The sequence below is a fragment of the Equus przewalskii genome, chromosome 9, assembly GCF_037783145.1.
Source record: "Equus przewalskii isolate Varuska chromosome 9, EquPr2, whole genome shotgun sequence".
NCBI classification, from domain to species: Eukaryota; Metazoa; Chordata; class Mammalia; order Perissodactyla; family Equidae; genus Equus; species Equus przewalskii.
In genome coordinates this window covers 76,754,014-76,781,046 of record NC_091839.1, presented here as the reverse complement: position 1 = coordinate 76,781,046, position 27,033 = coordinate 76,754,014, and the positions used below count along the sequence as shown (strand labels likewise).

Genomic DNA, 27,033 nt, shown 5'->3' with positions numbered 1-27,033 from the left:
GTGGTGTTCCCAGTGTGAGTTTTCCAGTTGCTGTTTCTGCAATGGCATCAGTAAACTTAAGGGATGACCTGGCTGCGTCTTCTCAGCAAGCACAGTGTTTTACCTTCTATCATGGGTTAATTTGAGGTGGCTTTGTGGGGAGTGCTGATGGAGATTATGGGAAAGGTAGGCAAAGATCATGCTTTGGAAAGCCTTGTATCTTGTGCTAAGGAATCTAGATTTTTATCCTGATGTGTGAAGGGTTTTAAATAGGAAGAGACATAGTCAGATTTGTATTTTAGAAGAGTAACCTGTTCGTGGTGTGGGGAGAGATTACAGGGGACGGAGACCAGAGGCAGGAAGGCCATTGTCTAGTCCATAGGTGATGGGAACTAGAGCAGTGACATTAGGAGTAAAGAAGCGGAGACACTGAGTCGGTAATGTCTGCAGCGCTTTGTGACCGATTGACTCTGAGGTGTGAGGGTGAGGGAGAGGTTGAGGAAAGGTCCCAAGTTTCAGGATTGGGTAATTGGGGAGCTTGTTGGAGACTTTTACACAGGGACTGGGAGAAGAAGCAGGAGTGTGTGGTTAGGGAGCAGAGATGGAATCTGATTTTCATTTCGCTAAGTTGGAAATGCTTGTAGGATATTGGCTAGATGGTGTTTGGGGGACCCAGGAGGTAGGTGAGGGCTGAGGAAGTTAACAGTAAAGAATTTGAGAGTGGGTATAAGCTATTATTTAAAGAAGCCTGGCTATGAAGAGAATATGAATATGAATATGAATGGCAGATGGGAAAGTGATATGAGAGGATATAGACTGGGGTTGTCCAGTAGAACTTTTCACGGTGGTGAGATGTTCTAGACCTGTTTTGCCTAGTGTGGCAGCCACTAGCTACGTATGGCTGTTGATCACTTGAAATATGGCTGGTGTGACTGAGGAGGTGAAGTTAAATTTTATTTACTTGTACAAATTTAAATTTAAGTAGCCTCTCGTGACTGATGGCTATTGTATATGACAGTGCAGAGTTTACTGAGGGTTTTGGGGTTGACAGATTTGCTTGGATGGAAAGTACTTCCACTTTGGCTACAGGAAAGCCCAGAAAAGGGTGAAGTTGGAGAGAGAGGAAAGTGATGATGATGGGAGGTTCTGTAGTCAAGAAGAGGATCAGCGTTGAATTAAGAGGGTGATCTCATCCCGAGTCTGCAAGAAGTAAGATAAGGAGTGATGCAGTTGTAAATAGATCTGAGGTAAGCAAATTGCAGTCTAGAATCTCTGGGAAATAGAGGGTAAAATCCTCTGCTCAGAGTCACTAGGGTAGCAGTGGGGACCCAGAGAGGCAGACTACTCAGGACAAGTGTGTGGCCTGCTGTTAACAGTCCAACTGAGATTGGAGACCATAAAATTGTGATGGCAGCAGAATATATTGGTGTGTGTTTTTCTCTAAGTGCCATCTGCAACCTAGGTGTGATAGTGGAGCAGTGGAGTGCTGAAAGGGTTCCCAGTTGGCACTGGTGGCTATGGTAAGAGGACAAAAGATTGAGAATCTGGAGATGCTGATGAGATGGTGATCAAGCTGATTATTCACAGGACTGCAGGAGGGACATAACTGAAGCTGAAATGGGCTGATAGGCTGGGAGAAGGTGGCTGGAGCCAAGGGGTGAAAGTCCAAAGAAGTTGAAGAGCAGGTACAGTGGGAAGAAATGGGTAGAAAACTTAGAAGGAGCGGAAGTGATTGCATCTGAGAATGGGATGATGAAGTCTAATAGGGTGGAGAACCCGGTGTCATGACAAGACCGAGAGTTCAGCCATGGAAAGGGTGGCTGAAGTTAAGGAGAGGCTAAGGGCATTAAGGCAGAGAATATTAAGATAAGGTTAAGTTTGGAGGGATTCTCCATAGGATTCTCATCGAAAAAAATTGCTAATGCTCAATAAGGAACTCATAATTCCTTATTTTACTTTGTAGTTTCGCTTATGAAATGCGAGATGAAAATGCCCACAAAATTAGGCACATACTTTATCTAGGCTTAACTATAGAATATTGGGAGAATAAACAGTGGAGTATCCTTCTGAAATAATTGCTTTTCAGAAATTGAGTGTTCAGATGTAATTGGTAGTATCTTATTCATAAATCTGGGTTGCTTTCAAAACTTTTGTATTCTATCATTTTTTATTCCTTCTTGCTTATGTAGACAAGTCTAGTCCTCAAGACATCTAGGCAAAAGAACTCTTATTTTTCCAATACGGATTTGTGTGTTGTCCTAATTTTCCACAGAAAATTATTACTGTTGTACCAACTCAGCTTAATTGGTCCTATTTTGTTTGAAACCCATGCAGTTTCCATAATAGAATACAGGAATTTAGGTTGCTTTCTTTTTCATGCCAAATATTATCTGTATGTGTAGCAGTTCCAGTCACTTATCATTTCAACATATTATAAAGTGAAAGGAAAAGCCATGGTTATTTGTATGAAACTTTTCCATGGAGAGAAAATCTAAAATTTCTTTTGATTTTAGTGTAGTACTGTGTCTCTCATGCTTGAGACCTGGAGTTGGAAGCCTTTCCGTTCACTCTGATTATGAAAGTCTATCATTATTAGTGTGAGAACTTTTTAATATCTGTTGAACTCTTCTGTAAACTTTACTATGGAAAATATTAAAAATATCTGGAATCAAGCAACGTGTTACTCTTTTATATGTGGAATTCCAAGTCCATATTACTTGTTGTATTTATATATAAATGAAACCATCAGTAAGGGTTTTGGACTCTCTTTAAAGGGAAAAATATTGTCTTGAATTTTTGATGTTAATAGAGTTTGGCATCTGGCCCAGGGATTATAACGTCACTTTGTTTCAAGCCATATTGAAAGAACAGTTTGTTAGAAATGTGGTTGATATCCACAGCCAACTTTATGAAAATTGATTAGTGTTTGCTTGATGGCCAGACCATTTCCCCTCAGAAACTAGAACTAAGAAGTCAAATATTAAACTGTTTGTCATATATAAACTATCCCTTAATAAAATTCTATATTCAATTGAGTTACACCTTATCATACCACAGACATGCCTGATCATGAAACGCCTGGAGCTGTCACTAAAAATAGAGATTCTCCGGCTCCTTCCATAAGGAATGCTTGAGATGGGCAATGAGTAAATCTGTCTTTTTAACAAATTTGTCAGATGGATCTTTCTCATCAGGCAAATTTTAGAAAAGCTTAGCTGGATAATTCTTGACATGTACCTAGAAGCACTTGGACTAGTATACCGCTAATTATCTTCATGAGAAGGGATTGTGCCGTTCTATGCCTTGTCTTCATTTCCAGAAGGAGCCTTCACTGCAGTAGGGCAGCTGTGCAGAAAGGGCTGACGTTATCAGACAGTTTTCTCTAAGGAAAAAGGGTCTGATTTTTATTTCATCTGGCCCATGAATATAGAGGCTATATTTTGTGAATGCAGAGTCTGATTTATTAACTCTTTATGGATAGAAATACTCATTTAAATGTTAACTTCTTTTGTATTTGTAACACATCACCTTTGGAAATAGAAAATTATGTGAAGAGGGATATATACCAGAAGGTGGTCAGCCAGTTAATTTTATCAGTGCAAAAAACCCATCTATTAAAGGCACTGGGTAAAGCTCTTTGCATATGTACTTACTGTTCAAGAAGCTTTTGAATGAATGAATGGTTGAAAAGAACTACCTATGAGGTAGATATTGTGATCCTTATCTTACGGTTGAAAGAATCAAGGCTGACGGAAGCCAGGGGACGAGCCCAAGATTACGGAGTTGGTGGAAAGCCAGAACTGGACTCCATGTATTTCCAATTCCAACTCTATATGTGGCAGCCAAATCTTTGAAAAATGGAAATGACGCACCATCATCTGTCATGGTGTGTGTGTGTGCACACGCACATACCCAGTGCATTTATGTCATTCTCTGATGTCTTTTTCCATCTTTTTGTGTCTGCTTCTTGATTCATCCAGCACTCCTCAAGTGTCAAAATCAAGAAGTCTATTTTTATTAGTAAAGGGTTTCATGTCTACTATTTGTTTGTAATTGATAATGCAGATAATAGACTTCCTTTTCTTTTAAAAGTCGTATTAAGTCATTTTTTGTTTAACTATGAATTATGACCCTAGGCAGTAAAATTATATCTTACACTCTTAAGTACTCATCGGAGCTAATTATTCAAATAAAAATAAATGTTATTATTTATTATTATAAATATTATTATAAAAATAATAAAACTTGTGGTGTGTTAAGATGACCACAGTATGGGGAGGCAAGAGGCAAGCAATGGACAGATATCAGTCAGCAGATAGTAATTTAGTACTTATTGGTTGCCTGAAACTGCCAAGTACTATGGAGCCATGTGGTCTCTCCTGGCCCTTGCCAAGTTGTGCTGGAAGGGGAAGACCTCTTCACTCCTTGGTGGTGTGGATGTGAGTGTGGCTAGTAAAGAGAAAACCAGGCCAAGGGAAGGAGTCGCTGCTGCTGCTGTTGGCTCACGTCAGGCGAACTCTGCCCTCATGGTCTTTGGATGGGTCTGAAAGAAAGAAGAGAAGCCTCTTGTTAGTCTGTCTGGCAATGTTGTGAAAAGTGGTCCGAGGATGACACCACGTCTGAATTTGGCTGGCAGGTGCACGGGAACTCATACCCCTGGGTCTCTGGAGCTCTGTTGACTCTCTCCATGCTGTGCAGAAGCTGTTGGGTAGTTTGTACAAGGAGTTGGTGCTTCAGGTGAGAATGAAGGTGCTGAACGGCTGGGACACAGGGTTACTCCTTGGGGTCACAGAAGATGATGTTGCTTCTAGCATCTTCCTTCTAGAACAGAGAGCTCTTTTGCTCTTCTGGAGCAGGCGTCTATACCAACTGTCACATAATAAACTGGAGATTGGAAGTGTCTGTCTCAGCCTTTAAGACCAGTAGTTTCTCCTCCACTCTCTTCTTTCTCTGTGTTAATGTTCTGAGTGTTTTTTTCTTTTCCTTTTCAGTTTGGCACCAGTTGTCTCCTATTCAGTCTTTTTTGCTGTGGTTGTTACTTCCTTGGATGAAATGCCACACACATTTGACCCTCCTTCGCCTCTCCCCAAACCCCTCCCCTGTCTGGGCTAGAGACTGAATGATGTGTTTTTCTCATTCTTGTGCACTCATCATAGCCGGCCATTTGTGGGCCAGCTGTTGTGTGGGACAGCAGCTGCAGGGCGTGGGAGCTGAATGCCAGGCTCTTTCTAAGGGGAGAATTTGAGCTGCTCCCTGACGTGGCACTGGAGGTACCCTTAGAAGGTCCCACTGGCCCTCACATCAACGGGGCATGCAGCTAGGACACCAGTAACAGGAAACTAGTCCAAGCTCTGCCAGCTCTGTGTGGAGAGGTTGGAGTTTAACCGGTGTTAGAAGAGAGCCAGGCACAGCGTGGATCCTTATGCCCTGAGTGCAAGCCGTGAACAGTGTAGTAAACCTGCATGGGTCCCTGTGCTTGGCTTTCCAGGTGTCCTGTTGTTATTACTGTTGAAGAGTGTAAGCTCAGGTTCTGTGGTCCCAATTCCCAGTAGGTTCTTATTTTCTACATAGCAATAAGCATTTTAATTGTTAGCTTTACATATCTGAATAAAATTCTGTTTAACCACAGATGTTATAATACATTTATTTTGGGATGCTTTTAGAATAAATGAAACTTAGTTATTGTAAAGCCAATTATTTGAATCAGTTTATTGTATCTCAAAAACTGTATTTGTTCTTCTGTTAGTAGAGATAAAGTAAGGTGAACTTTAATAATGATTTGAAGATACTGTGGAAGAAGTATAAAAATAGATAAATATATATATATATACACACACACATTCTTTTTGGCTGGTTCTTTTGCTTGTAGCTTTGAAAGACAAATATTTAATGTTCTTAGGTGGGTTGAACCTAGTCGTTGAAATTTGGTCTTTTTTGCTTTAAGGTATGATAGTGGTTTCCTAGAATCTTTTTACGTTAACTTTCTCAAAGGGTAGAAATAAAGGGAAAGTGAAAAGGAGCTCCTGATGACTGTGCGTTCCAACTTGGAGTGAAGTTTCTAAAGGATGTTACACGAAGACCAGGAAGGAAGTAACCGACTCCAGGCTGGCAGGACTTCTCCACAGCGTTATAGGGAAAAGAAAGGTTAAGGAGGAGGAGTCGACTTTAGGAGTGGAGATAATTGTGTTTGATTGGGTGTCCATGCTTTTAACCAATAGTTTCCAGTGTACATTTTATCCTTCATGAGTAAGACCCAGTGCTTCTCCTTGACTGAGCTTTCATTTCCGTGTCCACAGGCGCTGTTTGCTGGCAATTCTATAGAATAAAGACTCTCTGTAGATAGATTGTGTACTATTTGGATACATGTTTGACTTCAGATCCAAGAAAAGAGGCCCAAGAGAACCCCTGAAAAGTGTTCTAATATTTTTATACTTTATTTTAACACACGTACATTCAGAAACATGTCAATACTTAGCTCAGTGTAATGCTAGTAGGTAAAAGCTACTTCGAATATAGGACTTTATTAAAATATGTTTACACTTAAATAGGTATGTGAACTGTACATTCTTCCATTTTGGATCCTGGAATATTTCTCATGGGTTAATTAACCTTTTATTTCCTTCCCCTACAGAACTGGCTAGATCCCGCAAAAGAAATAAAGAGACAACTGCGAAGTGAGTATTTAAATAATCATATTTTGAAGTTATTAAGTTCATCTTTGTGTCTATTTCTATCTTTAATAAAATTCATAGGAATATAGACTAGAATAATGTGATAGAATGATCAGCTCTACTCTGCTTTTTTTTTTTTTATAAAGATTGGCTCCTGAGCTAACAACTGTTGCCAATCTTCTTCTTTTTATTTCTTTCTGCTTTTTCTCCCCAAATACCCCCAGCATATAGTTGTATATTTTAGTTGTGGGTCCTTCTACTTGTAGTACGTGGGACACCGCCTCAACATGGCCTGATGAGCGGTGCCCTGTCCGGGCCCAGGATCCGAACCAGAGAAACCCTGGGCCGCCATAGCGGAGCGTGCGAACTTAACCACTTGGCCATGGGGCCGGCCCCTGCAATTCTTTAAAGATTTAATTTTTTCCTTTTTTTCTCCCCAAAGCCCCCCAGTACATAGTTGTATCTTTTAGTCGTGGGTCCTTTCTAGGTGTGGCATGTGGGACACTGCCTCAGCGTGGCCTGATGAGCAGTGCCATGTCCGTGCCTAGGATCCAAACTGGCAAAATCCTAGGCCGCTGAAGCGGAGCATGTGAACTTAACCACTTGGCCACGGAGCCAGCCCCTGCATTTCTATCATATAGGAAGTTCAGGATTCTCACAGTATTTTCGTAGAATCATGACTTTATTTTGTACATGGCTTAGGGACTCCTCTGCTTGTCAAGAGTTCTAGATTCATAGTCCTAAATATTCCCTCACAGTGTCGACCACTGTGAAGGAATCTCTGACCTTTCTATCAGGGGAAAAGAATAAGAAGCTGCTTTTCTGTAGCTTTCACTTTTTATGTAAATTTCAGTCTAAGTAGACCTGTTCCTGCTGCCCTGTCTCCTTCACTTTGGGAGTGTAGAATTGGCTTAATTCCTAAGCCTGCCTCTGGCCCCGAGGCACGTGGGTATGCTGTGTGTAGACATGCTGGGGTGAGGACTGGAGAGAAAAAGCACGCAGAGCCCTCTTTCCAGTCCTCCGCAGTTTGAATACTTCTGCACTCGTTTGTTCCACAGCCCAAGCCCACCTGATGTGCTCGTTAGCCCTGGGGTTGTAGTTAGTCCTGCTTGGCCCTGTCCCCCATTTGGTTTCACTGTAGACTCCCAAAGGGACTCCGTGTCCTGCTCTGACCAGCTTCAGTTCCCTCCGTAGGTTCTCTCTCTGCAGGCTGCCTTGTCTGTGGCTGGCTTTGTGATATCTGTGTCAAGAAACATTGTCACCCCAGAAAGATCTCTGATAGGGGATCTGGACACTTAATTTCCTTTAGGGTCTGTGAATGACTGAAGCAGAAAAGCTAGGGAGCCACAAACAGCAGGAACTTTTAGGACAGGAGAACAGAATCCTAACCAACCCTTCTGGACCGTGGGCCCCAGAGCCGTCCAGGGAGGAAGCATTCCCTGAGCCAGCCTGCAGGCCGCGCTTGGCACAGTGGGCTTCATTTCCCTGCTTCCTTGTTCCTCCTAATGTCAGGACGCTGGAACAGATCTATACTCTCCCTCTCTTCCTTTCCATCTGCCTTCTGTCTCTCACTATAGGTTTTCCACAATGGTTTTCTTCATTTCTTTTTCTCTCTTGAATTATAATCTTTTTGGTAGTCTTCCTATCATTTCTTTCCTACTACTCTCCTTTTTTATTCGGAGCATATGCCTTATCTTTCCCGTGTCCTTTCCTTCTAGACTCATCTTTCTTGTCCTTTTTTTATATCTTTGATTAAAGTGACCTTCCTGATTTGCCAGGACTGAGGGGTTTCTCAGGATGTGGGACTTCTAGTGCTGAAACAGGACATCCCGGGCAGACTGGGGTGGTTGGTGACCCTGCCTTTTGACTGTTATCCCTGGCTTTCCAGCATTCCATCCCCCTCCTCTTACCTCCTGCATTTCCTGCCTTGGTGTTTCATCTGTTTATGTTTGCGTCATGATGGCAAAGGGGAAAGAAAAGAAAAGGAGTGATTGGACACAGGTACATTATGCTTACACTGCAGAGGAAACTGTACCTGAGAGCTTTGGAACTTTCCTTTGTCGCTTCTGCAGTCATTTCATGCTCTGCAAAGTGCGTACATACAAAAAGGCACAGATGTGTGTTCTTTCACTTTTCTGAAACCAGACCAGCCAAATGACCCACTCCAGAGAGAGAACAGGATAACCCGTGCAACATGATGGATGTTCCATTGAGTTGTTTCCTGTGGTTTTGTTTGGCTTTTGTTTGATTAGTTCTGTGTGCTGCTCATGTCAGAGCCGAGATTTCCTCATTTCTGGAAGGCAAGACTTTTGCTGATTATGAATCACAGCCTTCTGCTTTGATTATTTGTGAAGTTTTTAGAGTTATTTCAGGACTTTTGCCCTTGTGGTTTGGCAAGAGGAATAACAGTAACAAGTAGGATTTGACTTTTTCAAAACTATTGGAGGTGGTTCTCTAAGTGGGATCCTGTCCTCGTCGTGAAAGTCGGCTGAGGAAATGGAGCTTCAGTTGTTGTCTTTACCTCTTTCCGTCTGCGTCTGTTGAAATGGACAAGAGAACTGCTTGTTCTGTGTCAGCCCAGCCTCTCCTATGATTTTATTGTTTCTTTTCAGTTAATAGGCAATTAGCAAAGGTAAATATTAACCTTTTTTCAGTTACTTTGGAAAACCGACAACCTATTGGTTCCTATTTAAAATTTGCCTTAAAATCTTTTTCTCAAATGTCCGCCAATAAGACTATATCTAAGGCTTGCATGTGATTAATATATAAACAATCCATAGCCAGATGGACTATTTATATATAGCTAGGCAAAAATTATGATAATATAATTCAAAGTTCCGTGTTATTGCTGCTAAAATATGTGTTCTGTTAGTAGTCATATCCAGGTAAGCATGTGTTCATGTTAATACCTAAAAACCAAAAAATCAGGATCCACTAGGAAATGATAATCCTGTGATGAGTTTGCATAATGGTGCGTTAGCAGTTACCTTGAAGAAGTGTGTATTCACACCCAGTGTGGCGCTGCAGGCCAAGAAACCTCGTGTCTCCCCATCTTCAGGAAAGTCCTGTATCCCATTATGATATTTTAAATGTGTGACGCAGAACTGAAATCTGTTCCTTAAATTCAGCAGGATTGACTTTATTAGAATAGTGATGTATTGAGCCAAAATCCAGCAAAAGTGCTTATGTGTTCCCAGTAGCCATTCAGAAAGTATTCGCTGACTCTTGAGTGAGAGAAAAGTTAATGTGCTGATGGTGGGAAAAGGGCAAAATGACTCGTTGAACAGGAGAATGGGATTCAGTACAATTTTCTTCAAGTCTGTAAATTAAAGCGATTGTGAGGCTTTCAAATATGCATAGAGTGAAGTAACACACACACACTTTTTTGTGTATATTAGAAACACTATGAACTTTTAGAGCAGCTCTAAATCCAGGCCAGTGGAATTACTTGGTCCCTTTAGAAAAATAATACCTGCCCTCTTCCCAGAGTTGTGTGTTTTTATGTTTGTTCGTTTTTAACGCCATCCAAAGCATGATATCTCAAACTTGAGTTAAGTGTTAATGTGTAAGTAGCAATATTTTAACTTTTAATACGTCATTTATGACATGGTTGTTTGATACGTTCGTTGTTTGTGGCACAGTAGAGCAAACTGTATGTTATGTATGAATATGCTTACACCCCTTTATAAAACCTGGGAAGTAATTTTATTGTCCTAAATCCTGTGACGTTTTACCAGTCTTTACCTTCTTTGGAGTGTCTTTGAACGCGTCCTTCGAATAGCCCACTAATCATTTCCTGGATGGCGCTAGGATCACTTGCTCATTAGCCCTCCTTCCCCCAACAATGTAGAAATCCTAAAATGCTTTTCTTTTTGTTAAAAAAGAGTTGAGAATATACGATCGAGAGATTCAGTGGTTAAAACAAATCTTACCTCAGAACTATTACATGGAAGTTATATTAAAATTTTTGCATAATCACCATATAAAAGGTTTGTGAAGTAGCAGGAAATGTTTATGAAAAAGTGAACCTATTATTCTTTAGTGATGGGTTATTTATGTAATTGATTTTTATTTTGTTTTTCATTTGATTTTTGTTTGGTAAATGATATTTTCTTTTAAATTAAAAAATGAAATTCTCTAAACTGGTTTCCAGTGGGACTAGTCCTTACTGTTTGAACATTTACCTTTAAGTTTTATCAAATTAAATGGGCATTCTGTTGGTTGGATAAGTAACCATGATATTTAATAATTACAGATCTTCCCTGGCTGTTCACCTTTAATGTGAAGTTTTATCCTCCTGATCCTTCTCAATTGACTGAAGATATCACCAGGTACTTTATATTTACATTAAAAATGAAGCTTTACTTATAGCTCTCATTTATTTCTGTGCCCTGGGAGAACAGTGGGTAATTTCACGATTAAAACCAAAACGTTTTTTCTTAAGTTGAGTTTTAGAAGTTTCCTTGGAAGTTGGGTACTCCAAACTAGTTTGAAATGTTGCCAGTTTCAAAAATTGTTTTCACTGTTGTTTGATTTCTTCATTTATATTTGAGTAATGAAATATTTTTAAAAATATTGCTGACTACTTTGTTTCCAAGTACTTTCAAAAATCACTGATCTTTAAAATTTCACATTTTAGTGCTAAGATGGTTTTTATTATACAACCCAGGCACACATGGGTCTTATATTACAAAGGTGATATAAGGGTAGAAAAATGAAATTATTTTTAGAAGTCAATTGAACTGTAATTTTTTTGTTGCCCCCCCCCCACCCCACGCCTCCCCCAGGCGGGTGGAAGATACCTGATAAGGTAGGCTTTCTTATGCAAGAGTCAATAGCTTTTCGTTTCCATGTCCTCTGAGATTATCTAGGCTATATGAACATACACTTAAATTGCAAATACAAGTTTCCCTTTAGGAGCAAGAGAGCATTTACTGATTCTGAGAGTGACTGCGTATTTGAATGGGAACCAAGGAACATTCTGTATCCACAGTGCCTTGATAGCTTAGCCCTGTTAAGTGGGGTACCAGTGACAGAGCTTCGTAGCTTTGGTAAGAGTAGGTCTATAGGGTGATTTGTGTACATCTTTAGAAGGTTATGTACATGGCATGGCCAAGGAAAACTGCGTTCCGTATGTATACTTGTAGAAAGCTGGAGCGTCTTAGTGAAAGACGCTGCTTTTGACTCCCATGGCTCCTGTGCCTTGATGCTTTCTGCTAGGCCAGCCTTGTTGTCAGACATCAAGTTGCAAAGGTGCAGAGTGTATAACGCCTGTGAAAGAGGAATGATGGAGATTTCTTTCCAAGATTGGATAAATCACAGGCCTGTTTTTCCCCTTCACTACTTGTTGCTGAGCAGGGATGTACTGATGCTAATCAACGTGTGATTGAATTAGCTTCAGCTAGTCAATAATAAACAGTAGCTTTTGTAACTGCACAGTGAGCTGCTTGGAGCATAACACTTGACAGGTCGGCGTGCATGTGACACAGAGCCACCCTGCAGGAGTGTGTGGGAACAGTGCAGGTAATGGGGCGGTGTGACCCTGCGCCCTCTGCACGTCCACGCTCCTTGCAGTAATTGGTTTGGGGGATGATAATCCTTGGTGATCACAACTTACAGCATCAGAAAGTGCTTTGGTTTTCCTTGTACCCGGGGCTGGAGCAGTCTCCCTGTGTGTGGTGGGAGGAGTGATGTAGTCTAGTGAACTGACTAAAAGCCTTGGTGGAGCGGCCTGAGACCTGCCGCCAGCCCGCGCGTGGAGCTGGGGGACCTGAATGTCACCAGTGAAATCTTCACGACGACCCGAGTGAACATTGAAGGTGGGGCAGGCTTTTGAGGAGAGCAAGGATGCTGGTCAGAATAATGTTTGGAGAAAGCTCTGTCCTGCTGGGTGAGGAGATGGAGCTGGGAGATCCTGGAAGCTGCTGGGACTTTCTGTTTGAAGTTTTTTTAATCATAGACTTAAGCTTTGAAAACAGAGGAAAGGACCCATGTGAAAGGTAGAGACAATAGTATAGACAGGAGCAACAAGATTTTAGTAATAAGAGAAATCTTTGTGTTGAGGACTTAAAAGTGCCATAGAATGTGCAGAGCTGGCACTATTCTTGATTAGACTTAGAGAAGCTGAGGGTAACCTGGAATCATAGTTTAAAATTTAGTGTTCTAAAATAAATGTAGCTGTAGGTGTTCTGGGGTCAAGGAAACATAGAATCCTCTGTAGAAAGAGAGCTCCTGCAGTGCGTAAAAATACCCAGACTGGGGAGAGCCAGACGACTTTCCTTCTGAGAAAGTCATGGAGCACTTGCCACGTAGCAAGTCCTTTGCTAACTGTAGGACTATGGTGATGATAGAGTCCCACCCTGCCTGAGGGATTTCTGCCATAGTCCAGGGATAACTGAACCCGCGATGGCTAATACCGCATGCTGGACCAGGGGCACTGAACCCGTGTGAATGTGTGGGGTGCAGGGCCAAAGGAAGATGGGGCCCTGAAACCTACGCTGGGCAGAAGCATCTGCAGGAGGAAGGTGGCAGCTGCCAGCAGGAATGGCAGTCTCTAAAAGATCTTCAAGAATGAGGGCACTGCCATTTAGCAAGTGGTTAAATTTGAGAGTAGAAATGGGGTTTTAATATATCACCCAAAGGAGTTGATAGTGGGGCCAAAAAAAAATCCTCATAGAATATAAATAACATTTCTGCATGTTATTTAGTAAAAAACCAGAATCTTTTATAATTGTGTAGTAAGCCACTTGGAACTTTGAATACTATTATTATCATAACTCTAATAATAACATGATTATGATTATGGCTACCAGTTATTGATTCCCAGGTACTACGTCAGGTGTTTTATTTATATTACCTAATTTTTATCCTCACCTGCAGAGGGAGGTACAGGTGGGGAGTTAGCCTTAGGTGAATAAATGAGCTTGTTCAGGGTCACATGGAGTCATCTCTGCCTGGTTCTGAAGCCCACGCTGCTTCTATTGTAAACTGAACTGGCTGCCTCATTAGGTGGGGAAATGGGCAAGTGAGGGCTTCAGAGTAGAGATTTACTTAGAATTGTTGTTAGGAGGTGGCTCAGGAAAGAAGAAATTAGTATGAAAGGGTGGAGAGGATAAAGGGTAGGTGACCTCAGCTTTTCTTGCAAATGCTTAAGACTGCCTCTATTTTTATTTCATTCATCTTTACAACTTTTGAGGGGCTTGGCAATTTTTAAATCCAAAGAGACAGTCTAAGTGTTTGGAATTTTTACCTTCAGTCACAAAACGCTTTATTGTAATAGCAATGATACACCATTACCAGAACGCAGTTCAGAATTTCCGTTCTGTTAACTGAGCCCTCTGGACTCAGTTTCTGTAAATAAACCACGAGGTTAGGAGTCAAGGAGCAAGGTGGGCTTCTTAGAGGAGGCTTCTTTTGCCGTGGGTTTGAAGAGGGCTATTTACGTTTGAAGGAGTATTAGAGCTCCAGGGCTATGAGCACTCCAATCTCCACTAACTGTTCTCCCCGACTCTTCTCTCCTTGCTCCTGCAGATACTTTTTGTGCCTTCAGCTCCGGCAGGACATCGCCTCTGGCCGCCTGCCCTGCTCTTTTGTCACTCATGCCCTCCTGGGATCTTACACACTGCAGGCTGAACTTGGGGACTACGACCCAAAAGAGCATGGCAGTAATGACCTCAGTGACTTCCAGTTTGCCCCGAACCAGACCAAGGAGCTGGAAGAGAAGGTGGCGGAGCTGCACAAAACCCACAGGTCCGTTGACTTGCTTCCTGGAGAGAAAGTCGCCGTGGCGGGTATAAATAGCTCCGCTTGTAACACTTGCTAGACGTTTGAGCATAGTTTATGGGATTATCCAGATTTTCTTTTTGGAACTTCACCTTGCACTAATCAAGACAGCCTGCCGCCCTTGACATATCCTTCCATTGTCTTTACAGCTACGAGGAACTATGCTCATGATGCTAAATGTGTTCATTTATCGAAAAAATTGACTTTTCCCTATGACATTGCCTCCTTCCTCCTCCCAGTCCTATCCCTTAACACATACACTTGAAACAAACAGACCCACATACTTGTTTGGCATTTACTATATAGTTTTTCTGCCTTTTAATTGTTTTCATGACCATATTTGTTAAGAAAGCCAGGGAGATAGTGAGTGAGGCATCAGGGTCTGAATCAGAAACGTGAGTGGCGTTGGACGTGGGAGTAGCAACTGAAAGTCACAGGTGCTTCCCCTGCTCACAAAAGATAACCTTTTGGTTTAGCTAAGCATTACTTAATTACTTAAATACCATATTGAGAACTTGTATATCTGTGTGAAAATAAGACTTTTTTTAGCACAAGTTGTAAAAGCTCCAGTTACAAATGATAATTTATCCCATATTGCAAAATTGAAATTTTATAAAATTTTGACTAAAATGATTTGGAAAGAACTTTCAGAGATTAGAAAATTTTTAACAGACCATGTTCATTGACTTTGCTTTAAAAAAATAATAAATGCAGTGTTTGACTCTAAATTAACTTTATTCCAATTCTACTCAATAGACATGTCTGTGTAACTTGAATTTGAAATCTCAGGTTCTGAAATGCCATGAGGAAGGAATAGGAAGACTAACAGGACATGGTCCCGCCCTCGAGGAGCTTAAAAGTTGTTTAGTTGGGGATATAGGCAGGAATGGAAGTAACTTTAGTGTCGACAGAGTGTGATAGGTCTTACTACCCCACGTGTAAAATCAAACACACACACTTCTGATCTTTATTATGATCGGCCCTGGTGGTATAAAACTCTGGAGTAAGAATTTGTTTCAGAAAGATGACATCACTTTTTTATTTTCAGTTAATTTATGTTATACCCATTATTGCTGGGGCTTTTTTCTCCAGTGGAAAAAAATGGAAAGCAACTTTCTAAGTTAAAAAGGGAAAAGGGTGGAGATGCCCCTCCTTGCACTGAACAGGTTTATGTTGGAGCATCCTAAGAGGAAAATGTTAGAGACCGAGAGCGGAGCCTTCTTACCTGTCTGCTGCTAGTCTGCAACTTCAGCCGAGTTACTCCCTCCACCCCAAACTCTCAAAGCTTATACACCCCTTTCCCTGTTTGGGCTACATTTGCTTTCCATCCGCCAATGAGATAATACTGTTTCTTTTGATTTTTAGGGGCTTATCTCCTGCACAAGCTGATTCTCAGTTCTTAGAAAATGCAAAGAGGCTTTCCATGTACGGTGTTGACCTCCATCACGCCAAGGTACTGTAAACACAATGGGGCAGTGGCGTCTTCCCAGTCTGTTGACTGAAGATTTGAGAGGGTGCCAGGGTCGGAATAGCCTCGTTCACTTTTGGGAACAGGCTACTCACCCTCAGCCGAAGGTCTCTCTGATGTTTCTTTGGTGACTGATTGTTGTGGGAGGGACCATTTGTTCTCCCCCTACTTCTTTCTTCTCTTCCCAGTCTTTTAAATTAATACCCTTTCATCTGTACTTACTGTCAGACTCACCTCATCAGCCTTCTTTACCCCTCATCCTGGTTTATGCTGTGTCCCAGCTTCTGCTGTGCCCCCTGCTGCCTCGTCGCAGCTCCCTCTCCGGCCTCGGTCCCGGGAAAGGAGAGCAGATCTCGGCAGCCATGAAAGCGCAAAAGTGGCATGGATTTGACCACTTTCCAGAAGGGCTCCAGGCTGTGAAGGAGCCCGAGTTATTGGGCTTTCCCCCGGAGGTCTGTTTTGTACTTCTTGTGAGGTAAGGTAGGCTGATGCAGGTTCCCGGGGATGAAGCACCGCGTCTCATTTAAGAGATGGGCAAAGAATGGGACAGTGAACACAGGTGCTAGGGGAAGGTGGGGTTGGGTTGGGAGAATACCAGTAACAGACGTCACCTGCGTCGTTATCCTGGTTCAAGTGACCACCTGGTGGGGAGAGCCAAGGGAGGGAACAGGACGTGAGGCGAAAGGTGGGCTTGGTTTTGAAAAATAGGTCCGGAGTCGCCTCAGTGTGCTGAGGGAACCTGTGCTCGTCTGCTCTTAAAACACGCAGCCCATCCCTGGATGTGGCCCAGGAAGCCCAGGCTGTGGGGTCTGGGGAATCTCTAGGAAGGCCCCTGCTCAGAGAGCAGTTCCCTCCCCAGGCCTCAGACTAGTAATTCCTGCTTTTTTGTTAAGTGTTTCATATTTTCAAAGCACTCTTTTTCCCTCAGTGGCCTCCTTTATTCTTTAAGTATTCTTCCTTATTACAAAAATAATGTATGTTCATTATAGAAAACAGAGGCAAACAGAAGAAAATAAAAATCACTGAGATCTCTTCATGCAGAAATAAGCACTGTTAGTTTTTCGATACGTTTTGTTTTTTTTAAAAAACCTGAGTATTTCAACTCTCATGCATTTTAAAAATGGGAGCATGCTATAAGGATCATTTCATGAGGTTTTTATTATTTTTTTTTGTTTACTTGCTCGTATGAACACTATTCCATGTTAGTAAATAGTCTCTGGCAGCATCATTTTTAACTGCTAGCTGCTGTATGCCTTTGATTCTTAAACATACTTTCACATGCGCCTTCTTATGTAAGATTGGGAGGTTTTTATTTTACAAAACTGCATGAAACAGAGTGCAGAGAATGACTTGCTTAAAGCACCCTGTTGTTAAGCGGCCCCATCTGCCTGGTCAGTCTTCCCAGGAGGTGAATCAGGTCTTCCCAACATGGGGTTTCCCGCTCGTTTCTCTCTGTGATGGAGACAGGCCTCTCTGGTCCTCTACACCCTGTTACTCTGTCGTATGTCAATCTTACATCTCCTGCTTCATTGATCGTTAGTTAGAAACCAGTTCTTAGATGGCAATGCTGCAAGGTTTTGAGGTTCTTGTTTTTAAAGTTGTGTCTTAGAAAACTAAAAATTGCAGGCTCTATTATAAGTATAATTTCAGTTCTTGCTGTGTGGTGAGGAGCAGATCACTTTAAAACAATATAAACTCACATTCATTCCTTCTGTTTATCATCTGATAGATGATATTTGATAAGCAAGATATTTGTAGCTCGTTGAAAAGATTATCAATGTAAAAGAACTTCTCATGTAGTTTAAAGTTTTGTTTCTTTATACATTTTTCATTGTCTTGATCATATTTAAGAAATTTTTCCATTCATCTTTCATTATTAGAAGAGTTCTTAATGGCACACCCACATTAGGACAAGTTGAAGAGGGTTGAATAAAAGGACTCTTGAGAAAGATACAGGGAAACCGCAGAGTTGTGTGGCTCCTCTGAGCCAGTCACGGCTGCCCTCTGACCCTTGGGTCTGAGGGGTGAGGGCAAAGGGTGCTTGCCAGAATGTGGAAGGAGAGGTCTATATGGAGAGGGCTGTCTTGAGAGGAGCCACAGTTGTCAGAGGGACACATCCCTTCCCTCCCTCCTCTCTCTGATCTCCTTTGAGACCTTTCCACAGGCTGGATGCATTCGGAAGCCAGTGGGCATGGGATCCTGTTGAGGTCCATATGGGGCAGCTTCCTGAGGCTGCTGAGCAAGGCTGAGAAGGTGCTCCTTTTTATCAGTTAATGTTTCTGACTTTGTTGCTCAATAACGGAAGTCGAATATGGAGGACTAAGGCATGCTTTTTTCCCTTTCACTTCTTACCCTTTATCTGTAATTTCTATTCACACAAATACTGATAATTCTAAAACAATATGTGGAACAACCAAAAATCAACCGATTTACTAGGATCCAGATTGTGTTTATTCTTAAGTCTGATAAAATAGCTTCAGTGTCCTGACTAAAGATTGCTTAAGACTAGAGATGGCTTTGTTCACTGTTTCCAACGAGGTCACCTCCTTACTTCGTGGGAACATGCTGTCTCGGGCAGTCTTCCGGGCTGCTCCGCGTGGCCGTGGCTGGTGACGTTTTTGGCAAACACACCATTTGTTCTGGTGCCAGGTTCTTGGGCACCTGGGCCTGGTTCACCCGCACGTTCGCTCTGTTCCTAGAGAGAACTGTGGCTGCCAGGGCATGGGTGAATAAAGCACCTTCTAGATTAGATTTCTAAATCTTCTTAGATGGCCTAAGGTAGTTTTATTTGTATCTATGAATTACTCAAATGTCATAGCAGCAAAAGCAATTGACATCAGTTACCTAGTACTACACTTCTCTTTTCAAAGCTGTTATAAACTGTTAGGTTGTTCTCAGTAACGAGGCAGTTGGAATGTTGTGCTTTTATTTTTTATTTTTTATGCTTTTATTGAATCGAGACCTAGGCTGAATGTGGTGTTTGTTTCAGCATGTTTTGTGGGAATTTGTTCCTTGTTGTCAATGATTTCTGAAAATGTGAATCTGAGTATTTTCAATTTTCCGTCTCTTGAATGGGATCCACTCTTCTCTTGAAGGTAAACGTTGATTTGTGTGTTTTGAATATTGTGTGTGTTAGATCTTCATCTCTACTTGGAATGTGAGGAGACAGTTTTTTACTTTTGTCTGTAAATTTATTTGATTTTTAAAAACCTTTCAGGTTTGTGATTATTCTAGATTGTCATCTGTTCCAAATTAAAATGCTGGGGAAGGAAAACGTTCTGAGTAAGTTCAAGGATAGTCCGTGGTCCTTTGAGATCCGCCAGCCAGAGGAATGCTGTAAGGAGAACTGGATGTCAGCACCCTGAGTTAGGGAAAAACCATTGAAAGAATTCAAAGATTTCGACACTGTCAGCTGAGCAGAGAAATCTTCTGTGAGGGATTGGTGTTTTGTAGAATATAGGCATAATTTTAACAGCTCTTAGCTAGCACAATCCATCTGAGATGAATTTGCCTGAAGTAAGGTGGCTGCACGCAACTTAGGGTAGGCAGCTGACTGTCCCCTACCCTAGGACAGGGCTGTCCCCCTAGGGCTGGAATAGCCTCTCAGAAAACACACTTATCTCCAATGTCTTCAGGATATCTAAATTGAATTGTTTCACTTTTCCCCTTTAGCTCTTACAACTGAACTTGAGAGCATGTAAATTATGCCTTTTGAAAAATACAGTGTCCTATAGTCCTGTTGCCAACCCTCGTTGGCAACTCAAATCTGAGCCCTGGAGATGGGTAAATTTAAGATGCGTCCGTGCCCTGCTGTTGCTGTTAGCTTGTGGGCCGTCACTGAGATTCAAGACAAGTGTTCACCTGGCCTCCTCGCTGTGGTTGGGGGTTGTTAGCTCCCTGATCTGTGTGACGCCCACAGCTCTAACCGTGGTCAATGGCTTCCACTCGGCAGGACTCAGAAGGCGTGGACATCAAGCTGGGCGTGTGTGCCAACGGGCTCCTCATCTACAAAGACAGACTGAGAATCAATCGTTTTGCCTGGCCGAAAATCTTGAAAATTTCCTATAAGCGCAGTAACTTCTACATCAAAGTCAGGCCCGCAGAGGTAAGCAGTGTCCTTAGCCCGGGGCCTGTCCAGTCAGCCTTGGTCAGTGTTGGCCTTTGTGGCCATGAGCGAATTCTTTCCCACTGAATTTTAAAAAAATGAGCTATTCTTTATTCTTCCATGGTCAAAAAAGGACAGGGTTCTTGATGCTCAACCTGCGTGTATATCCCTGTTGCTAAAAAGCAAGCACTTGCCATGGCTTTCACAGAAAAGAAAAAGTAGGAAGTGCCTGCCATGTAGTGGGGGCTCCTTTCGCTGTTGTTGTTGAATCAGCTAGCAACAGGTCACTGTTGGTAGAGATCAAGAGGAAGGTGGTAAAATGAATTTTAGTGGATGTTGAAGGGTAATTGGTTTATCCTTCAGTTGGTAGTTGATACTTCCTTTTCATAGTAACTAGTACTGTAGTCCGTGAAAAATTTATTTTGTATAATTATATTAGATATTCTAATATTATTTACTTTTTTCAAGAAGAAGAATTACTTCTTACAGAACACCTGAATTCATGGTTTTCAGTGACTTCTAATGATCTCTTAAGTAAATGTGCTGATTTATTTTATGGATTTATTCTAGCTGGAACAGTTTGAGAGCACCATTGGGTTCAAACTGCCAAACCATCGGGCAGCAAAAAGGCTATGGAAGGTGTGTGTGGAACATCATACTTTCTACAGGTAATTTCAAGAAAACAGCTTAAAATTAATTAAAGCAGCTCTTGGCACCCTCTACATATGAAGAGGTGGTAGTGGATAGTGTGGCAGATGCAGTAAGCTGTATTGTGGTTCTCGGCTCTCCCCAGTGCTGGATCTGCTGTCTGCACTCCACCCCACGCCTGTTTCTGTTGCCCTGGCCCTGCCTTATGGTACTCAGATCTGATCCCGCTCTGCGATAGTCCGAGACTCCACTTTGTGGCTCCAGCCGCCTTCCCTCCCGCCCCCACCACACTCTGCCGCCCAGCTGCTGTTCTTCTTTCCACTGTCACTCATCTTAGGTTTCATGTAGCTGTCCCTATCAGCTCCCTCCTGCTTAACTTCTCTCCCAAACCTCCCAGAACCCTGTCGTCTGCCCTTTTGCTACTGTGTCAGGAGTGTTCTAACCCCCGCAAATCCCTGCCCTCTTTGCATATCAGCCTGCCAATCTGCTGGTCCTAGATTAGTCCTGTGTCCCGACCTCACTGCTTCTGTACCTGTGCTGTCAGGTGCTGCCTTAAATAGCTGTGCTGACACACGTGCTCGTTCTTTATAAGAGAAAGTCACACGACCTTGTGGGCTAGTGCTCTTACAGAGAGGTCATCATTTTCCACAGCAGCTGGATCCTCAGTGCTACCAGGCAGTCAGTCAGTCCTGTGACTTCCTCTGCCATCCCAGATATTCAGGGTTATTTCAGGGTCATCTAGAGCCCCTACGCACCGCTGCCTCTCTGCTCAGATGTCCCCCATCGTGCAGCACATGGATGGTACAAGCTGTGGGTCATGAGCTTTCTCGTTTCCTCTGCCTTTCTTCTTCCGCTTTGCCCATCACTGGGCAGCACTCCCTTCTCCCTCCCTTCTCCCTCCCTTCCTCCCTTCCTTCCTCTCCTCTCCTCTCCAAGAAGATGTGGTCTGTTCCTCTGCCTCCATCCCTCATTTCATGCCTCACACAGGATCGTGCTTTGTAAATCATGTGCTCTTGGTGGGTGCCTTTGACCTCCTCTTCGGCTAGTAAACATGTCCCTGTCTTGTTCCTTTAAAAACCAAAGAAAAACAGATCTCCTTAGACCTTCTAGCCTACTTTAGCTGTGTCCTGTCTCCTTTCATACTTTTCTTCAAGAGCATGTTTCCTACAGGTATACTTGGCTGATCTTTGTTTTCTCCATTTCCTCAGCTTCCTATACAGCAGTCTATACAGCTGGGTATCTAGGCCCTTCATCTTTAAGGTTTTCGCTCTAGACTCTTAGGGTCTAATCCTGTCCCACCACAGAGCAGGTGTGTGACTGTGGGTAAGTTACTCGACCTTTCTGAGCCATACTTTGATCGTCCATCGTCCCTGTGATAGTAGTAGTATCTACCCCACAGGTTTATAGGGTTGTTATAGGATTGTTCTGAAAAGTAAATGAGATAACAAATTCAGAACCATTTCTGGTTTATGATAATGTTTATCATCATCATGACTATCATCATTGTCATCATTATCCTTAGTTTGGTGACCACAGTATGCTATTTTTAAAGTGAATTGTCAGCTGGTACGAATGACTCCTTCTTCAAGTTAAATTGACAAATATCTATTTTCAAGACTGCTCCAATATACTCATTTTAGAGGAGAAATGTAACTCATAAAATATACTACTTGAATCTTTCTAACTTAATTACGCTAATCATATAAATCTTTGAAAAGTTTATAATTTATCTTGGGATTCATGATGAATTTCTCCTAAGACGATGTGAGCCTGCCTCCGTTACAGCCGGTGGGTAGCAGTGATGAGTTAAAGGACACGGCTCCAGGGCTGACTGACGGCAGGCTTCGCTGTGCTGTGGTGATAGTGAAAGCAGTAATGATTTTGGAAATGACAAATGCTGACATTCCTTGAGCGGATGTTGTTGTCAGCACAAAACGATTGCTTTCCGTTGCGCAATCTCATTTGTTCGTCATCCCCGTTGAGACACTGCGGCTCAGAGCTGGGTGTCCATGGAGGTGCCCAGCGGCCAGGCACCCGGGCAGAGGGGGCCTCGGCTCTCTGATCTTAAAGCGCACGCCCTTCACCTGTGAGCTGTCCTCCCTCTCGTGTTCTTCTAGCAAGAGGTTCTGAGATGTCTGTTAGCCCCGCAAAGCCACAGGTCCGTCCTGCCATCATTTTGCTAGCAGACCACGGATGCCAATTTAAAAGTAGAGAGTTGGCTCCTGCAGACTTTTGAAATAATGGTTAATGAAGGCATTTTTATATTTTTAAACCTTGCATAACTGTGCTTAGAAATGATATAAAATAATGCATTTATCACAGGGCAAATCAGAATTTGCAGAGTGCTTTGAATCAAATCTGGATTTCGTTCTGTCTTAGTTCATCACAAAAGATGCAAATAATTTCTTTAGAAAATTAAGACAGCTTTCACATTAAAGCTGTTAAAAAATAGATTTTTCTGTTTAGTGGTAGCCGCTCAGCTAGACTAATATTAGTAGAACAAGAAAATTATAATAAAGCTGCTCTCCTTCCCTGAGTGTTTAGTAGAGCCCGTCACCATTGTAAGTGCTGTACACGGATTAATTCTTTTAATTCTTATGTCAAATCTTAGGGGGCAGCTGCCGTTATCTTCACTTTACACGTGGAGAAACCGAGGCACAGAGAAGTGAAGAGGCATGCCGCTGGTCATATAGGTAGTAACGGGTGCAGATGGGGTGCAGAGCCAGGCGGTGGGGCCTCGGTGCCCACCAGCCTCCCGACTGCGCTCTGCTTCCCTGTGGTGTTTGCAGCCTGTGTGCTGCGATCCGTTTTCTCAGTGCTTTTTTTGTTGGTGGTGATGGTGTGTCAGAAAGATTAACCTGAGGTTCTCCTAACTTCACATGAAACTGCCGTGTAAACATGGCATTGTGGCTCCAGAGTAATCTCAAGTGAATGAGGGTCGTCAGCCCCTTCGTAGCGAGCTTTATCGTTAAAAGTGTGCTTGACTTTAGTGATCGACGTGTGGGTTTTCTTAAAATGTTCCCTTGTTTTCCATAGACCAACATTAATAACAGTTGATTTACAATGGCAGGATCTTTACAAAACTAAGATGTTAACATGCTTCTTAAGCAGTAAAATATGTAAAAGTTGAATTCATTTCTGCCAACATCGTTAAATCATCTTACTCAAGACCTTTAATATTCTGTCATGATGAGTCCTTTATTGTAGCTTTTAAAGTCCCAAAAGTGAAATGATAGATGTCTTGTAGTGGTTTTGATGTTATTTTTATGAAGATAGGGTCTGATGTAGAAAATGAAAGTAATATCAAATGGAAATAATTGTTAAGTGATCTTTAAGTGATAGTATTGAAATATTTTGTTGCTTGGCCTACATTTTCTTAGAAAATTTATTTACATTATCATTGACTTAAGTCACCAAAAAAATTCTTTTAGAGAAAGCTAATATCTGTGTTAACCCTTTTTTATTTTGATATTTGTTTCTACTCAATTGTAACATAATTACTTAAGGATTTCTTTGTCATCAGAAAATTAATCTGTAAGCTAATACTTTGTGTATGTGGTCACCAGTGCCAGTTGGCAAGGCAGCATTTTATCTCAGCTGGAAATAAATAAAACAAAAATCCTCTAGTTAATGACTTTCCTCCTCTTGCATTGTGATGTATATCTGCCTTTAAGATGTTTGCCTTGTGTTTCTGGGATTTGTATTTTTCATAAAATATCTTTTACAGAGTGTGTAAGTGGATAATGATTCTGATATGCACTAAATGGCAACCAACTGTCTATTATCTTAAAAATAAATTAGTCTAGAGAAATATGGTGATAGAGAATTCTTCTCACCTAGACTTAGATATTTGACTGGTTACATACCCCAGCTTATATAAATGAAAGCCCACTTTCATAACTGGGAAAAAATTAAACCAACAACTTCATTTAAATGGACTAGTTGTGGCAGTGGGGTTGTTTTATGCTTTATTGAATTAAGACTGAAATATTTGGTAATAGTTCTTGCAATGTGTCAGAAGTTATAGAGCTCATAGCCCAACTTCCCTCCTCCAAAATCCTGGCTCAGGAGCTCAAAATCTGTTCTTAAATGCTATGACTCTGTAATACTAGGAAGGAGAACTCTGAAAAATGGGTTCGTAGACATGTCTTCCAGCTGCTTAAGTTCAGGTGGCCTCATATAGTAAAAGGTGACATTAAGATCCTCTCTAGTGATCCAGCCTGTATTTATTGAGTACCTGCCGTATCTCCTTTGAAAATCTGTTGGCAGGAAGTGGAAGTTTTCAAGAAACACGCCTGCTACCTTTCAACTCTAGATTAACACCAAGACAGCTGGAGTGTTTGAGCTCTTCTTTCATCAGTTTAATTGAAACGCGTTGTTTTTCTGGGTTAATGCTGTTGAGACTCCTGACTTGATGGAGGATTGCCTCTTTTATTATTACATGTAGCTTTACCTTGACTTGACTCCCTTTTCATTGCTTGTTAAGCAGAAGAGGATTTCTAAAAGATTGAGCAGAAGGTCTAGAAATACTTGAAATGGTGAAGAGCTCTTAAAGAATTCTTCATATTCTGGAGTTGTCAACGAAAGTCTTATTTAATAAACTCTGCAAGAGTGCTGAGATTATCTCTTTGTTAAGATGTTTTGCCAACTCTTGATCAGACAACGAAAACGAGACAATTTCAGTTGTATTCCAGACAAGATTGGCTCATTTACTAAAAACATGCTTTTGCATAGGTCTGGAAGGATTTAACATCGAGAAACTTTGACTTCATTCGTTATGTACCCAGGCTTTCAGCAGTAGAATTATGCTGGCATGAAAGGTTATTTAGTCATCCCTACAGCTCCATTCTTTGTGGGAAAGCATCATTTGATGGAACAGATTCCTGAGTTGGATGTTCTTTCCCAGGAGAAATAGACATAAATATTAAGAATTACTAATGGTAATGGATTGCTACTTGGCACTTTTAGCTAGGAGCAAGAATTCAGACATATGTGTTTATATAAATGATTGAAGCTAATACAAATAAATAACCTTTGATACACCCTGGGAACAGCTGCTCTTTTGCTCAGGTGGAGGAAAAGGTTATTTACAAATCCATGAATGTGGATTTATTCATCTTAGCACTATCATAAAGCTTTGTATATAGGAGGGTTTATAATAATGTGTTGTTTTTCATTAGAAAGTTTAGGCATCATCTTTTTTTGATTGAGTAATCATGCTTAATAAAATGAGATATAAATCCGTAAGGTCTAATTTTCTTCCCTTTTTTCTCCCCTATAGGCTTGTGTCTCCAGAGCAGCCACCAAAGGCCAAGTTCCTGACCTTGGGGTCCAAATTTCGCTACAGCGGCCGCACCCAAGCCCAGACGCGCCAGGCGAGCACCCTCATTGACCGGCCTGCGCCGCACTTTGAGCGCACCTCCAGTAAGCGGGCCTCCAGGAGTCTGGATGGAGGTAAACACAGTGAGGGTAGTTTGCGGTTGTGTTAATCTTTTTCTAATGCAGTGGGATCAGAAAATGTTCATCTAGTTAATAAGGCCCCCAGAAACACCCTAGAGGGATAGCCATTTTTTTCTGAATAAATAAAATGCTATTTCTTATACTCAGAAGAAAATAATTTTGTAGTGTTTTGAAGTTGTCATTCTGAACCTAAGTTTTCTTTGTACGGTCGGTGCACATAAATGTTGAGTTCTTGTTGAAGAGATGTTGGACAAACACGTTTTTACTGGTCTGACTTGTGAAGTAGTTTATGTGGCTTACTTTCCTGAACTTGTTAATTAATGGCAAGAATGTAATTCCAACGGTTTTTTGGTGTGGTAACTTACAAACCTTTATTCAAAAGAACTTAAAACATCCAAATTTTTATGAGTTTAAAAACTCTTACTGAAGTCAAACTTTTCTGCATATGAGAAACCATTCACAGCTTCAAAGAGTTAGTTTTAAATACAGTGTTTTAACAAAAGGAAAGGAAATATAATACGTTCATTTTTTCTTTACTCAAGGGGAGATATGTATAAATTTTTATGTTTTTTCTGTTGGAGTTCTAATTAGCTACATGTTTGTAGTTTTATATAAATTACTCATGGAAATAAACTGACGTTGCTTCCCTTCATATATGTATCTTATTACTCTGTCTAATTTTGGGTTAATAGAAGGTTTTTTTAAATAAGAGCTAAGGTTAATTTTATATTAGGTGCTTTATGAAAGACTTCATTTTTCTTTCTACCTAATAGAAACTAATTGCTGTGAGGACTTTCTACTAGGAGTAGTAGTTTTCCAACATTTTTTGGTTGATTAATCTCAAAACGTATACAAAAATAGTGATATTAAATTTGAAAACTTCTCTTTTACTACTGTTTGTCAGCAAAAACCTTTTTTGA

The 27,033-nt window shown here is 41.4% G+C and overlaps 1 protein-coding gene across 50 annotated transcripts in view; it reads left to right on the top strand.

The window, feature by feature from the left end:
* The window catches only part of EPB41L2 (erythrocyte membrane protein band 4.1 like 2), a 204,878-nt gene that overhangs the window by 131,339 nt on the left and 46,506 nt on the right, over positions 1-27,033 (top strand). For all 50 annotated transcript variants that reach the window (XM_070557127.1, XM_070557123.1, XM_070557118.1 and 47 more), the window contains 7 exons: positions 6,611-6,653; positions 10,906-10,981; positions 14,181-14,399; positions 15,798-15,885; positions 19,853-20,005; positions 20,576-20,673; positions 25,935-26,107. In XM_070557127.1, the coding sequence (XP_070413228.1) occupies positions 6,611-6,653; positions 10,906-10,981; positions 14,181-14,399; positions 15,798-15,885; positions 19,853-20,005; positions 20,576-20,673; positions 25,935-26,107 (850 nt within the window). The remainder of the gene's footprint in view (positions 1-6,610; positions 6,654-10,905; positions 10,982-14,180; positions 14,400-15,797; positions 15,886-19,852; positions 20,006-20,575; positions 20,674-25,934; positions 26,108-27,033) is intronic.